General features: G+C 45.5%; 2 protein-coding genes across 3 annotated transcripts in view; one reads left to right on the top strand and one right to left on the bottom strand.

Moving 5' to 3' along the window:
- The window catches only part of gatb (glutamyl-tRNA(Gln) amidotransferase, subunit B), a 32,880-nt gene extending 22,370 nt beyond the window's left edge, over positions 1-10,510 (bottom strand). Inside the window, exons 1-5 of one of the 2 annotated variants that reach the window (XM_041873284.2) lie at positions 10,252-10,510; positions 9,420-9,573; positions 9,118-9,231; positions 3,953-4,151; positions 3,696-3,818 (exon numbers count right to left, since the gene is read on the bottom strand). In XM_041873284.2, the coding sequence (XP_041729218.2) occupies positions 3,696-3,818; positions 3,953-4,151; positions 9,118-9,231; positions 9,420-9,573; positions 10,252-10,415 (754 nt within the window). In that variant the 5' untranslated portion in view covers positions 10,416-10,510. The remainder of the gene's footprint in view (positions 1-3,695; positions 3,819-3,952; positions 4,152-9,117; positions 9,232-9,419; positions 9,574-10,251) is intronic. The other variant, XM_041873285.2, reaches the window with a different exon arrangement.
- Positions 10,511-10,579: 69 nt separating this feature from the next.
- Positions 10,580-11,805, top strand: dctpp1 (dCTP pyrophosphatase 1). Its single transcript, XM_041873286.1, has one exon. The coding sequence runs from the start codon at positions 10,693-10,695 to the stop codon at positions 11,239-11,241; it is 549 nt and encodes a 182-aa protein (XP_041729220.1). The 5' UTR covers positions 10,580-10,692; the 3' UTR covers positions 11,242-11,805.
- Positions 11,806-15,529: the final 3,724 nt, after the last annotated feature.

Genomic DNA, 15,529 nt, shown 5'->3' with positions numbered 1-15,529 from the left:
CAGCTGGCCCTCTATAGGCAGAGAGTAGGTATGAGACAGCTGGCCCTCTATAGGAAGAGAGTAGGTATGAAACACATTCATCAACTCTCAGCTGACTCTCTATAGGAAGAGAGAAGGTATGAGACAGCTGACTCTCTATAGGAAGAGAGAAGGTATGAGACAGCTGGCCCTCTATACGAACAGAGAAGGTATGAGACAGCTGGCCCTCTATAGGAAGAGAGTAGGTATGAGACAGCTGGCTTTCTATAGGAAGAGAGAAGGTATGAGACAGCTGACTCTCTATAGGAAGAGAGTAGGTATGAGACAGCTGGCCCTCTACATGAAGAGAGTAGGTATGAGACAGCTGGCCCTCTATACGAACAGAGAAGGTATGAGACAGCTGACTCTCTATAGGAAGAGAGAAGGTATGAGACAGCTGGCCCTCTATACCGAACAGAGAAGGTATGAGACAGCTGGCCCTCTATAGGAAGAGAGTAGGTATGAGACAGCTGGCTTTCTATAGGAAGAGAGAAGGTATGAGACAGCTGACTCTCTATAGGAAGAGAGTAGGTATGAGACAGCTGGCTTTCTATAGGAAGAGAGAAGGTATGAGACAGCTGACTCTCTATAGGAAGAGAGTAGGTATGAGACAGCTGGCTTTCTATAGGAAGAGAGAAGGTATGAGACAGCTGGCCCTCTATAGGAAGAGAGGTATGAGACAGCTGGCCCTCTATAGGAAGAGAAAAGGTATGAGACAGCTAGCCCTCTATAGGCAGAGAGTAGGTATAAGACAGCTGGCCCTCTATAGGAAGAGAGTAGGTATGAAACACATTCATCAACTCTCAGCTGACTCTCTATAGGAAGAGAGTAGGTATGAGACAGCTGGCCCTCTATAGGAAGAAAGAAGGTATGAGACAGCTGACCTTCTATACAAACAGAGAAGGTATGAGACAGCTGACTCTCTATAGGAAGAGAGAAGGTATGAGACAGCTGGCCCTCTATACGAACAGAGAAGGTATGAGACAGCTGGCCCTCTATAGGAAGAGAGTAGGTATGAGACAGCTGGCCCTCTATACGAACAGAGAAGGTATGAGACAGCTGGCCCTCTACATGAAGAGAGTAGGTATGAGACAGCTGGCCCTCTATAGGAAGAGAAAAGGTATGAGACAGCTAGCCCTCTATAGGAAGAGAGTAGGTATGAGACAGCTGGCCCTCTATAGGAAGAGAGAAGGTATGATACAGCTGGCCCTCTATAGGAAGAGAGTAGGTATGAGACAGCTGACTCTCTATAGGAAGGGAGTAGGTATGAGACAGCTGGCCCTCTATAGGAAGAGAGAAGGTATGAGACAGCTGGCGCTCTATAGGAAGAGAGAAGGTATGAGACAGCTGGCCCTCTATAGGAAGAGAGAAGGTATGAGACAGCTGGCCCTCTATACAAAGAGAGTAGGTATGAGACAGCTGGCTTTCTATAGGAAGAGACAAGGTATGAGACTGCTGGCCCTCTATAGGAAGAGACAAGGTATGAGACAGCTGGCCCTCTATAGGAAGAGAGAAGGTATGAGACAGCTGGCCCTCTATAGGAAGAGAGAAGGTATGAGACAGCTGGCCCTCTATAGGAAGAGAAAGGTATGAGACAGCTGGCCCTCTATACAAAGAGAGAAGGTATGAGACAGCTGGCCCTCTATAGGAAGAGAGTAGGTATGAGACAGCTGGATCTCTATAGAAAGAGAGTAGGTATGAGACACATTCAGAGAGAAGTAATGAGAGATGTGAGAGAGATGAGGACAAAGGGGTGGAGTATCATGGTCTGGGTTTGTGTGTCTGTATTGACCATGTTTCCCTGGTGTGTTAGTGTTTGTGTCCCCAATGCAGGCCTCCCCACCAGCCATGTTTTCCTGGTGTGTTAGTGTTTGTGTCCCCAATACAGGCCTCCCCACCAGCCATGTTTCCCTGGTGTGTTAAGTGTTTGTGTCCCCAATACAGGCCTCCCCACCAGCCATGTTTCCCTGGTGTGTTAGTGTTTGTGTCCCCAATACAGGCCTCCCCACCAGCCATGTTTCCCTGGTGTGTTAGTGTTTGTGTCCCCAATACAGGCCTCCCCACCAGCCATGTTTTCCTGGTGTGTTAGTGTTTGTGTCCCCAATACAGGCCTCCCCACCAGCCATGTTTCCCTGGTGTGTTAGTGTTTGTGTCCCCAATGCAGGCCTTCCCACCAGCCATGTTTCCCTGGTGTGTTAGTGTTTGTGTCCCCAATGCAGGCCTCCCCACCAGCCATGTTTCCCTGATGTGTTAGTGTTTGTGTCCCCAATGCAGGCCTCCCCACCAGCCATGTTTCCCTGGTGTGTTAGTGTGTGTTTGTGCCCCCCAATGCAGGCCTCCCCACCAGCCATGTTTCCCTGGTGTGTTAGTGTTTGTGTCCCCAATACAGGCCTCCCCACCAGCCATGTTTCCCTGGTGTGTTAGTGTTTGTGTCCCCAATACAGGCCTCCCCACCAGCCATGTTTCCCTGGTGTGTTAGTGTTTGTGTCCCCAATACAGGCCTCCCCATCAGCCATGTTTCCCTGGTGTGTTAGTGTTTGTGTCCCCAATACAGGCCTCCCCACCAGCCATGTTTCCCTGGTGTGTTAGTGTTTGTGTCCCCAATACAGGCCTCCCCACCAGCCATGTTTCCCTGGTGTGTTAGTGTTTGTGCCCCCAATACAGGCCTCCCCACCAGCCATGTTTCCCTGATGTGTTAGTGTTTGTATCCCCAATGCAGGCCTCCCCACCAGCCATGTTTCCCTGGTGTGTTAGTGTGTGTTTGTGCCCCCAATACAGGCCTCCCCACCAGCCATGTTTCCCTGGTGTGTTAGTGTTTGTGTCCCCAATGCAGGCCTCCCCACCAGCCATGTTTCCCTGATGTGTTAGTGTTTGTGTCCCCAATGCAGGCCTCCCCACCAGCCATGTTTCCCTGGTGTGTTAGTGTGTGTTTGTGCCCCCCAATGCAGGCCTCCCCACCAGCCATGTTTCCCTGGTGTGTTAGTGTTTGTGTCCCCAATACAGGCCTCCCCACCAGCCATGTTTCCCTGGTGTGTTAGTGTTTGTGTCCCCAATACAGGCCTCCCCACCAGCCATGTTTCCCTGGTGTGTTAGTGTTTGTGTCCCCAATACAGGCCTCCCCATCAGCCATGTTTCCCTGGTGTGTTAGTGTTTGTGTCCCCAATACAGGCCTCCCCACCAGCCATGTTTCCCTGGTGTGTTAGTGTTTGTGTCCCCAATACAGGCCTCCCCACCAGCCATGTTTCCCTGGTGTGTTAGTGTTTGTGCCCCCAATACAGGCCTCCCCACCAGCCATGTTTCCCTGATGTGTTAGTGTTTGTATCCCCAATGCAGGCCTCCCCACCAGCCATGTTTCCCTGGTGTGTTAGTGTGTGTTTGTGCCCCCAATACAGGCCTCCCCACCAGCCATGTTTCCCTGGTGTGTTAGTGTTTGTGTCCCCAATGCAGGCCTCCCCACCAGCCATGTTTTCCTGGTGTGTTAGTGTTTGTGTCCCCAATACAGGCCTCCCCACCAGCCATGTTTCCCTGGTGTGTTAGTGTTTGTGTCCCCAATGCAGGCCTCCCCACCAGCCATGTTTTCCTGGTGTGTTAGTGTTTGTGTCCCCAATACAGGCCTCCCCACCAGCCATGTTTCCCTGGTGTGTTAGTGTTTGTGTCCCCAATGCAGGCCTCCCCACCAGCCATGTTTCCCTGGCAGGTCCCTAGAGCCTGCAGTATGAGCTGGATCTCTCTGACGGCTGCTGCTGCCTCCTCTCCACAGCTCATGTCTGGCTCCATCACCAGCTCCATCAGTCCCACACCTGGAGGGAGAGAGAGATGGGAAGTTACCTACACTCCCCATATGTCTACATGGGTTTGACTCGCCACTCCCTGTTCTCTTTAGATCTGTATATAGGTGTTGAGGTATACCGATGGGAAGATGAACTCCATCTACCTGCTCTGTTGAGGTCTATAAGGGTCTGGCTCCTGTAGTCATCGTGGAGGCTTTTGCCACTGTCCTGCTCCAGCTGGATCTGTTTGATCCTGACACTCTTGGTGACCACTGTGTTCCTCTTACGGCCGCCCAGGTGACTGTAGGTCAGGGTTCCGTCCACCGCGATGGGCAGCCTCTGTTGGGTGATCTGGTAGCCTGCCTGGATGGAGGAAACACATTAAACTAGAAAAGGTCAATTTTGTGTGCTTGCTTCAACAGTCTAAATGTGTCTCATGTATCAGGTATGTAATAGCCTGGTCTCCTATGCTGTATAAACCTGACATTTGGCATGACAACGACTATAGGTATTACCTATAGAGGACTCCTCGCAAACAGATCTGGGACCAGGCTTGGGTATTTAATTACAGCCACTATATAATAAAATGTAGTCATTTATATTATAGACACTATAGGAAAAAGGGGTTAATACCAAAATAAACTTGGCCTGCATAATCAACGATTTACCATTACAAATAACTTGGAAATAACTTTAATATTTATAGGGGTCAAGAGTGTTATGAACAAAATAGCAATCCCATACATTAAACATGAGCTAAGATTCATCCATTCGTTAGTTACTTTGGGGGATAGTAGGCCCCAAACGCTGGTTACTCCAACTCATTATTATGCGGTTGGAATATTATTGTTGTTTCGTTGAGAGGGGTTCAAAGTCACAAAAGCGAACTGGATGAATATTTTATCTGTTATTTTGTTCTGAAGAGCAGCTGTGCTGGCTGCCGCTATTCCACAAGTGAGTACGGTAGCGCGATGTCCCGTTGCCACGGCAACCGCTGCTAGAAAAGACGAAACATTCATCATACTTATTGGCATGCCGACGAAGAAAAAGAAGAGGGAAGGAATAAATACAGTGGGGGGAAAAAGTATTTAGTCAGCCACCAATTGTGCAAGTTCTCCCACTTAAAAAGATGAGAGAGGCCTGTAATTTTCATCATAGGTACACGTCAACTATGACAGACAAAATGAGAAAAAAAATTCCAGAAAATCACATTGTAGGATTTTTTATGAATTTATTTGCAAATTATGGTGGAAAATAAGTATTTGGTCAATAACAAAATTTTCTCAATACTTTGTTATATACCCTTTGTTGGCAATGACACAGGTCAAACGTTTTCTGTAAGTCTTCACAAGGTTTTCACACACTGTTGCTGGTATTTTGGCCCATTCCTCCATGCAGATCTCCTCTAGAGCAGTGATGTTTTGGGGCTGTCGCCGGGCAACACAGACTTTCAACTCCCTCCAAAGATTTTCTATGGGGTTGAGATCTGGAGACTGGCTAGGCCACTCCAGGACCTTGAAATGCTTCTTACGAAGCCACTCCTTCGTTGCCCGGGCGGTGTGTTTAGGATCATTGTCATGCTGAAAGACCCAGCCACGTTTCATCTTCAATGCCCTTGCTGATGGAAAGAGGTTTTCACTCAAAATCTCACGATACATGGCCCCATTCATTCTTTCCTTTACACGGATCAGTCGTCCTGGTCCCTTTGCAGAAAAACAGCCCCAAAGCATGATGTTTCCACCCCCATGCTTCACAGTAGGTATGGTGTTCTTTGGATGCAACTCAGCATTCTTTGTCCTCCAAACACGACGAGTTGAGTTTTTACCAAAAAGTTCTATTTTGGTTTCATCTGACCATATGACATTCTCCCAATCCTCTTCTGGATGATCCAAATGCACTCTAGCAAACTTCAGACGGGCCTGGACATGTACTGGCTTAAGCAGGGGGACACGTCTGGCACTGCAGGATTTGAGTCCCTGGTGGCGTAGTGTGTTACTGATGGTAGGCTTTGTTACTTTGGTCCCAGCTCTCTGCAGGTCATTCACTAGGTCCCCCCATGTGGTTCTGGGATTTTTGCTCACCGTTCTTGTGATAATTTTGACCCCACGGGGTGAGATCTTGCGTGGAGCCCCAGATCGAGGGAGATTGTCAGTGGTCTTGTATGTCTTCCATTTCCTAATAATTGCTCCCACAGTTGATTTCTTCAAACCAAGCTGCTTACCTATTGCAGATTCAGTCTTCCCAGCCTGGTGCAGGTCTACAATTTTGTTTCTGGTGTCCTTTGACAGCTCTTTGGTCTTGGCCATAGTGGAGTTTGGAGTGTGACTGTTTGAGGTTGTGGACAGGTGTCTTTTATACTGATAACAAGTTCAAACAGGTGCCATTAATACAGGTAACGAGTGGAGGACAGAGGAGCCTCTTAAAGAAGAAGTTACAGGTCTGTGAGAGCCAGAAATCTTGCTTGTTTGTAGGTGACCAAAAACTTATTTTCCACCATAATTTGCAAATAAATTCATTAAAAATCCTACAATGTGTTTTTCTGGATTTTTTTCTCTCAATTTGTCTGTCATAGTTGACGTGTACCTATGATGAAAATTACAGGCCTCTATCATCTTTTTAAGTGGGAGAACTTGCACAATTGGTGGCTGACTAAATACTTTTTTCCCCCACTGTATGAGAGAAAAAAGGTAATTAGCCATAACCATCTGTGTGTTGTATTGTACCTGATCAACAAATCAATCACTTTAACAACACAAACAATAACGGGCCCAGGGAGACATTCCATTTTATCTCAGCGGTGTACTATAAATACAGGTTTATAGCATTAAAATATGCTGATTTCTCCCTTTCTAGAATCAATTCTCTCATAGAGCTCTGTCAGTGTCAATGCAAATGTAGTTCATTAGCTCAAGTGCCTCCTAGTTAGCATACTGTATGCATTTCTGTTCCCACATAGGCTACATTAGTAAGCTTAGCATCCACCAAAATGGTGGATCATTTGCAATTCCTGCATAATCAGTCAAGGGGTGTTGGTGCTTTGTATAATGAGGGGCAGCTGAAGTTGGATGCAGACCAGTGGTGGTAAAAACTGTTAAAGCTCTTCAAGTCACACCCCAGCACCAAAGCCTTATGAGCAGTCTGGTATTAAAGCACTCAGTCGGTTCAGAAAAGTAAATCTAAGCCTGAGAGCTATCTAGGCCTATAAAACACACTATCTCTCCAAACAGACTCCTTCTGCATGTGCCACTGCACTGAGTAGTTTTTAGATTCAGTTCACTGAATCTAAGCTGTCTTCAACTTATTCAATGCACCAAACGATTCCCCTCTACAACCCTTGATTCAACTAGGCCTACAGTACCTACTGTATATCCACGTCTCACAAACAGATTCATTTGAGTCATTAAATAGTCGTCAGGGATAACGTCTGCACAGAAAACACTCAAGAAAAGTATAATTACGCATCTCTGCTAGTAGCTTAGTGTAAAGCTGCTGGTGCATGTTTTTAAGAATAGTTTAGCTGTTAAAACATTACACCTGCCTGCCACTTCAATTCATTCCTGCTGCTGGTCTGGCAAGCACATCATAAATCATTTAATAAGCAGCAGTGTGTTCGTTGTGTGAAATTAAATCGTGGATTCACGGAACATCAATAATGAACAACTCCATTTTGGAATATCTGTGTTCTTATTAAATGCATGGTTTTTTTTATGTCTTAGTTCTATCTACTTTATTAGGCTGGTAGTAAAATAATTGAATAGAGAATGTGCTGCTTAATGCTTCAGTCATCATGGCTATTATTTTCTCTCTATATAATTGATATCATAAAGAGAGCATGAACATCCCTCCCAAGTGAACGTAATGCATTAGCATGATTTAATATGCAATACAGGCCTTTTACTCTCAATCCCTATTCCCAGTCTATTTCCCAGGCCTGGTAAAACACAGGTGTTGTCTACTGGGAAAGCAAAAACATATTTATAAGCGTTGGTACCACTTGTGGGCATGGTGAAAATGTAAATCTTAACTGGCCCTATCGTTTCCACAGTGCATGTTTTAACATAACCCAAAGAGAGAGGTGATGCAACACTCCGTAAGCGGACTGAAAATCCACAACCGGGATACAAGACGAGGTGGGATTTGGGAATAATCTTTCGGCTTCCTGCTGGGATTTCACCACTGGGATACATGTCGGAGCTACGGAAATAAATAATATATCTCTGCTGTGAGGAAGGATTATGCAGCTGTAGCATCCAGATAACATTATTTCCAATGAATCTGACTGTTGGGTTAGAAGACAACACAATCTTCTAACAATCTAGGCTTGGCAGGTCTTGTGTTGATAATATGCTTTCATTCAAAACAACTAGAATGACTTAGACCATCATGTCATCTAGTTCATTTCTTCATTTAAAGGATATTGACATACCATAACATTAAGACAACTGCACTAACAACCCGATGATCAACAGTCCATTCCCTGACCCCCCAAAATAACCCTCACAAGCTACTCTATTGGTCATTAGAAATGACCTTAGGACAAAGTTAGGGAAGCTTTTCAAACTCTTCACTCATCTAATACAGGAAAGGTATGGATTGCACTGTAACAGACAAATCTCCTAGATGTCTTGTAATTTTCTTGACAGTGGAAAGTCACATTATGGAATAATACCGCTAAGGCACTTAAATTATTCAAATTCATCCTTTTCTCAGTCGACAATTTCTCATCATCTGCTCGTCAAGAGTAATGTCTGGGTAATTTCTTTCTACATAGGTCACATTAACATAGGGCTTTCCAAAGTGAAATGAAACTTTTTAGGGATCATCAACTTTTTGGGAGGCTTTGTAGGGCAATTGCTATTGAATCTCTTCGACTCTTCCTATGACATGTTGTCTTGATGCCAAAGTTATAAAATGTAAATCATAACGGCACTAAAATGACCCAGGAGCGCCTGGCAGCAAGGTGAGGGTGAATATCACTTGGCCGTGACTTGACTCCTAACGGCTAACAGATTGCAGGAACAGAAGCTGTCATTTGCCTAGATATCGTGGCAATAAGCTTTTCTGCCGGTTCAGCAAGACTCATCATTATTCAATTATAGCCTAGCTCAAGGACAGGGAGGAAGTAAAATGGGATAGTTACTTTGGGGAGAGACTGCTGCTTCGACCGATGAGAGCTGCTTATTAACCGGGGAGTAAGTTGTCTCCTCTATGATTTAGGCTGGGTTACTGTATTCAAGAACTGCTGATGTCGCCTAAAAAGGGCTTTAGAAATAAATGTGATTGACGACTGCTTGTGATTGGAGGATAGATGGGGTCGGGGTTGACTTACAGGAAGGTCAGCGTAGAAGTAGTGTTTCCTGTCAAAGAGAGACTTCCTGTTGATGGTACAGTTAAGGGCCAAGCCTGTCATCACTGCAGCCTCCACACATCGTCTGTTCAGCACCTGAGGAGGAAGAGGAAAGGAACATAGGCCTACTTGGTAAAATGACTATGTAGATCGACATATTGTAGGCTAGGTTACATAGACCAGATTTTGTTATGATGGACAAAAACTGTATTATTATGCAGTGAATAGACAAACAGCCTTTATTGACACGAGACATGTTTATCATCAGATGCACGATAACTCACTGGTAGCGTTCCAGGTAAGGAGGCATCAAAGAAGGACACCAGGGAGTTAGGTGGAGCCTGGAACCCGACCTGGGAGCCAGAAAACAGCTTGGTGTTGGAGTGGATCTGAGCATGGATCTCCAGACCCACTACACCTACCAACTCCTGGGGAGCACTACAACCACACATATACAGTCAGAGAAATTAACACTTACAAATGGGAGGCCACCATATCAACACCACGATTTCATTTTCTGAACTGACTAATAGACTGGACTTATGAATAGCTAACTGCCAGGGTTGTCTGTTATTGGAGTTTAGATGTGGGTAATTCATTACAGTACAGCATTTTAGACAGTTCTGTAGGTGGACTTAATGCCGCGTTCAAAACAGGGAACTCGGAAATCTCCGACTTCAGTGCGTTCAAAACAACTGGGAACTCGAAAAAAAACGAACTCCGACTGGGAAAATCGATTTGAACAGTCATCCAACCTCGGTCCTCTTTCTAGAGCTCCGACTTTCCGACCTAAAGATCACTGACGTCATGAGTTCCCAGTTGTTTTGAATGCGGAATATCAGCAAAACTTTAGTGACATCATCATACCTAATCAAAATCTGTCAAGTCAACCTGCGAGGATGCTCTGAAGGCAGAGAGAGTGTTAAGGATGACAATATTTACATATTTGGAAAGGAGGCTATCATGCAGACGACCAGCTATAAATCAATCGCATCAAGGTTTTTAACGTCTAAATACGGAAGGGAATGGTTCTGAATTCTGTGCGACTCTCACCCTCGCTAACTTGCACAGGCGCGCGCACACGATACACAAACAGTGCACACCAGTGCGACCTACCTTTTTGTTTGGGCTTGACTCTGACATCGGGAGACAGACGTACATATTCTCCTTATCACACACCAACTGTGCCTTTGGTGAGAAGTAATCGTTGGATAAAATATTGCAATTTGTTTATTCATATTACATAGCAATGCAGTCATTCCTGCAGAGGAGCCTGCCATGTTTAGCCCTACTGTTTAGGGTATTATGGTAGTTGTAGTCATAGTAAACCAAGTTTAATACAAAATGCGAGGGAAGTGCATTTAGGAAAACTTAAAACCCCACAATGCAACAAATTAAGATAACGCATATTTCGAATTTCCGGCGATTTGTGTGACACCTTCCGGCTACAAGAGCAGCGTTTGTGTGGCGGGAGTTTTCCACATCGTTGTCAAGGTTGGTTGTTTACAGCGAAATAAGTGTTGATCCGTGCAGTAGTTGTGTAAAATCGACAACGCGATGGCAATGAACGGCGATGAAGTGCATGGACTGAACGGCGAGACGTTGGCCCCATCTGAAACTAAACACACCAATGGCACTACCAGCAAGTCAAAAATACCCAGCGCAAACGGCGAGACAGACATCCACACTCCCAAGCAAAATGGAACTAAGAGAAGAATCCCAAACGATACATTCTCTTTCACTGCCGAACCCACCATCGAAGACATACGACGGATGCAAGCGGAATTTACTGATGAGCGAGACTGGAACCAGTTCCACCAACCCCGCAACCTCCTGCTAGCTATGGTCGGAGAGGTGGGCGAGGTATCGGAGCTGTTCCAGTGGCGTGGCGAGGTGACGGAAGGACTGCCCGGCTGGACCGACTCCGAGCGCGACCACCTGGCACATGAACTCAGCGACGTCCTCATCTACCTAGTTGAGCTGGCTGAGAAATGTCACATCGATTTACCCCAAGCTGTGTTGCGCAAAATGGCCCTAAATAGGCTGAAGTATCCTGCCAGCAAGGTGCGTGGCTCCGCTAAGAAGTACACTGAATACAACGACTGAGCAAGTGCATGCTGTCATGCCCAAGATGTATGACTTTCAACCTGGGCTGTATTCGTTACGGAAAACGTTTAGCGTTTAAGAAGCGAACGAAACGGTGAGGGACCTACCTGAATTTGTCCAATAGGAACGCTCGAATTGGCGTAATGAATACACCCCTGCATTTACAAAGTACACAAGAACTGAAAATGACTGTTCAACTTCAGTTGATGGAAATGGAGTGTTTATACAACATTTGATTTAGGGCACTACTGTATGTCAATAGTTGGTCAAACTGCCCTTAGCTGCTTTTAGTTTTATAAAGTGCGTTTTAAATCAATGTTTTAATTTAACGATATGGATATTCATCATCTTTTGACTTGCCATTTTTACTGTTCCCCAAAGTCAAATGTGTAGGCACTTGTAAGAAGTCCATTTTTATTTTTCATAGCATGAGTAACTACCTTGAACTCTCTTAAATTCATATTGTTGTCAATGATCGGCGGAAGATATGTTCTTTTGTTGCTTTAAATTCAATGCATGTGTGCAACAATCTTCCTCCCAAAAATAAAAGTGCCTTCAACTATACTTGCTGTCCTGCAGATGCTTTGTATTGTATGTATATTGACTTCGTAATGTGCTTATCAATCAGATAAATGCAGATTGTAGACTGATTTAATCACTATTGCCTTATTTACTTCCCTGGGAAATTAGCTACAATAAGAGATGGGGGGACATTAACACACGCACACAACGCTACTATGGGAGATGGGGAAAATAACACACGTACACAACGCTACTATGGGAGATGGGGGGGACATTAACACACGCACACAACGCTACTATGGGAGATGGGGGGACATTAACACACGCACACAACGCTACTATGGGAGATGGGGGGACATTAACACACGCACACAACGCTACTATGGGAGATGGGGAAAATAACACACGTACACAACACTACTATGGGAGATGGGGGGACATTAACACACGCACACAACGCTACTATGGGAGATGGGGGACATTAACACACGCACACAACGCTACTATGGGAGATGGGGGACATTAACACACGCACACAACGCTACTATGGGAGATGGGGGGACATTAACACACGCACACAACGCTACTATGGGAGATGGGGGGACATTAACACACGCACACAACGCTACTATGGGAGATGGGGACATTAACACACGCACACAACGCTACTATGGGAGATGGGGGAAATGAATGAGTTACTCTTTTTTTTGTAACTGTTCATTTTGATAAGCAGTCAGTCCAACAGTATTGTTTCGTGGCCCCAGGCCTAGGGTTAACAATCCAAAATGTAGGCTAGCCAAATCTGATGGTTTAATGAGCTACAACTATACTGAAATATAAATGGAACAATTTCAAAGATGTTACTGAGTTAGTTCATATAAGGAAATGAGTCAATTTAAATGAATTCATTAGGCCCTAATCTATGGATTTCACATGACTGGGAATACAGATATGCCTATTGGTCTTAGAAAAGCAGTCAGTATCTGGTGTAACCACCATTTGCCTCATGCAGCGCAACACATCTCCTTCGCATAGAGTTGATCAGGCTGTTGATTGTGGCCTGTGGAATGTTGTCCCACTCCTCTTCAATGACTGTGCGAAGTTGCTGGATATTGGCGGGAACTGGAACACGCTGTCGTACACATCAATCCAGAGCATCCGAAACATGCTCAATAGGTGACATGTCGGGTTAGTATGCAGGCCATGGAAGATCTGGGACATTTTCAGCTTCCAGGAATTGTGTACAGGTCCTTGCGATATGGGGCCGTGCATTATGATACTGAAACATGAGGTGATGGCGGAGGATGAATGGCACGACAATGGGCCTCAGGAACTTGTCACGGTATCTCTGTGCATTCACATTTCCATAGATAAAATGCAATTGTGTTCATTGTCTGTAGCTTATGCCTGCCCATGCCATAACCACACCGCCACCATGGGGCACTCTGTTCACAACGTTGACATAAGCAAACCGCTTGCCCCACACAACGCCATACACGTGGTCTGGGGTTGTGAGGCCGGTTGGACATACTGCCAAATTCTCTCAAATGACGTTGGAGGCGACTCGAGAAAGAGAAGGGAACATTCCGTTCTCTGGCAGCAACTCTGGTGAACATTCCTGCAGTCAACATGCCAATTACACGCTCCCTCAACTTGAGATACATTTTTACATTTTAGTCATTTAGCAGACGCTCTTATCCAGAGCGACTTACAGTTAGTGAATACAATTTTTTTTTTTTTATACTGGCCCCCGTGGGAATCGAACCCACAATCCTGGCATTGCAAACGCCATGCTCTATCAACTGAGCTACATCCCTGCCGGCCATTCCCTCCCCTACCCTGGACCAATTGTGCGCCGCCCATGAGTCTCCCGGTCGCGGCCGGCTGCGACAGAGCCTGGATTCGAACCAGGATCTCTAGTGGCACAGTTAGCACTGCGATGCAGTGCCTTAGACCACTGCGCCACTCAGGAGTAAAAAAAAAAAGTCCCAGATACTTTTGGTCATGTAGTGTATGTGGACACCTGCTCATCGAACATCTCATTCCAAAATCATGGGCATTAATATGGAGTTGGTCCCCCCTTTGCTGCTATAACAGCCTCCACTCTTCTGGGAAGGCTTTCCACTAGATGTTGAAACATTTCTGCGGGGACTTGCTTCCATTCAGCCATGTGTATTAGTGAGGTCATGCACTGATGTTGGGCGATTAGGCCTGGCTCGCAGTCAGCGTTCCAATTCATCCCAAAGGTGTTCGATGGGGTTGAGGTCAGGGCTCTGTACAGGCCATTCAAGTTCTTCCACACCGATCTCGACAAACCATTTTTGTATGGACCTCGCTTTGTGCACGGGGGCATTTTGATGCTGAAACAGGAAAGGGCCTTCCTCAAACTGTTGCCATAAAGTTGGAAGCACAGAATCATCTAGAATGTCATTGTATGCTGTAGCGTTAAGATTTCCCTTCACTGGAACTGAGGGCCCTGGCCCGAACCTTGGGAAACCGCCCCAGACCATTATTCCTCCTCCACCAAACTTTACAGTTGGCACTATGTATTGGGGCAGATAGCATTCTCCTGGCATCCGCCGAACCCAGATTCGTCCGTCGGACTGCCAGATGGTGAAGCATGATTCATCACTCCAGAGAACGCGTTTCCACTGCTCCAGAGTCCAATGGCAGCAAGTTCCAGCCAACACTTGGCATTGCACATGGTGATCTTAGGCTTGTGTGCAGCTGCTCAGCCATGGAAACCCATTTCATGAAGCTCCCGACGAGAAATGCTCACTCAATGGGATATAAACAAATTTATGCACAACATTTGAGAGAAATACGCTTTTTGTGTGTATGGAACATTTCTGGGATCTTTTATTTCAGCTCATGAAACATGGGACCAACACTTTACATGTTGCGTTTATATTTTTGTTCAGTGTATATGGCCAAGACTCTTTTTGGCTAGTCTGTGTAATAAAACGCAAAGCAGTTTATCTAGTGTGTGTGTGTGTATGTCCAGATTCTCCACCGCTTTGCACTTGCACACATCTGTCATGGATCTAAAAGCATTTGATTGGTGTAATTGTTGGCTGCAGGGAGTTTCCACCATTGTTAAATCCGTGACGGGAAGTGTGCAAGTACAAACTGGGGAAAAGGAGGATTGGGATGCAGCCTGTCTGTGTCAAGTCAGTGTAGCCCCAAACTAGAATATGTTTTATTAGTCGTATGTTCAGGATACACATGGTATACACCGTCAAACAAAATGCTTACTTGCAGATTATTTCTCGACAATGCAACAACAATAATAAAATATAAGAATGTGAAAATAAAGTAAATGGCTCAGTAGAATATAATAAACATTTTAGCATTAGTATAATACAGGAAGGTACAATTTATATAACAATATTTACATGTGTTTTGGGGAAGGGGGGATGTGTTTAAATTGTGCAGTATTTAGCAATAGTAAATAAGAGGTATGCGCTAAGGTGTGGCGACTCAGTGCAGGTGGTCAGACCAGTTCAAGTGTTCAGCAGTCTGATGGCTTGTTGATAGAAACGGTCTCAGAGCCTTATGCTCCGATACTGTCTGTCTGCCCGACGGTAAGGGAGTGAGCGAACAGCTAGTGTGTGGGGTCCTTGATGATCCTGCGAGACATCCTCAGGAACAGTTTCAAGTAGATGTCCTGGATGGGTGGGAGCACGGTCCCATGAACAATGAGTGAACACTGTATTTCTGCAGTGCCCCCCCATTGAAATGGTTAGGGTTTAGGGTAGGGACTTCC

The sequence above is a fragment of the Coregonus clupeaformis genome, chromosome 3 (assembly GCF_020615455.1).
Source record: "Coregonus clupeaformis isolate EN_2021a chromosome 3, ASM2061545v1, whole genome shotgun sequence".
NCBI classification, from domain to species: Eukaryota; Metazoa; Chordata; class Actinopteri; order Salmoniformes; family Salmonidae; genus Coregonus; species Coregonus clupeaformis.
The sequence above is the reverse complement of the archived record's forward strand: the minus strand, read 5'-3'. Positions and strand labels throughout refer to the sequence as shown.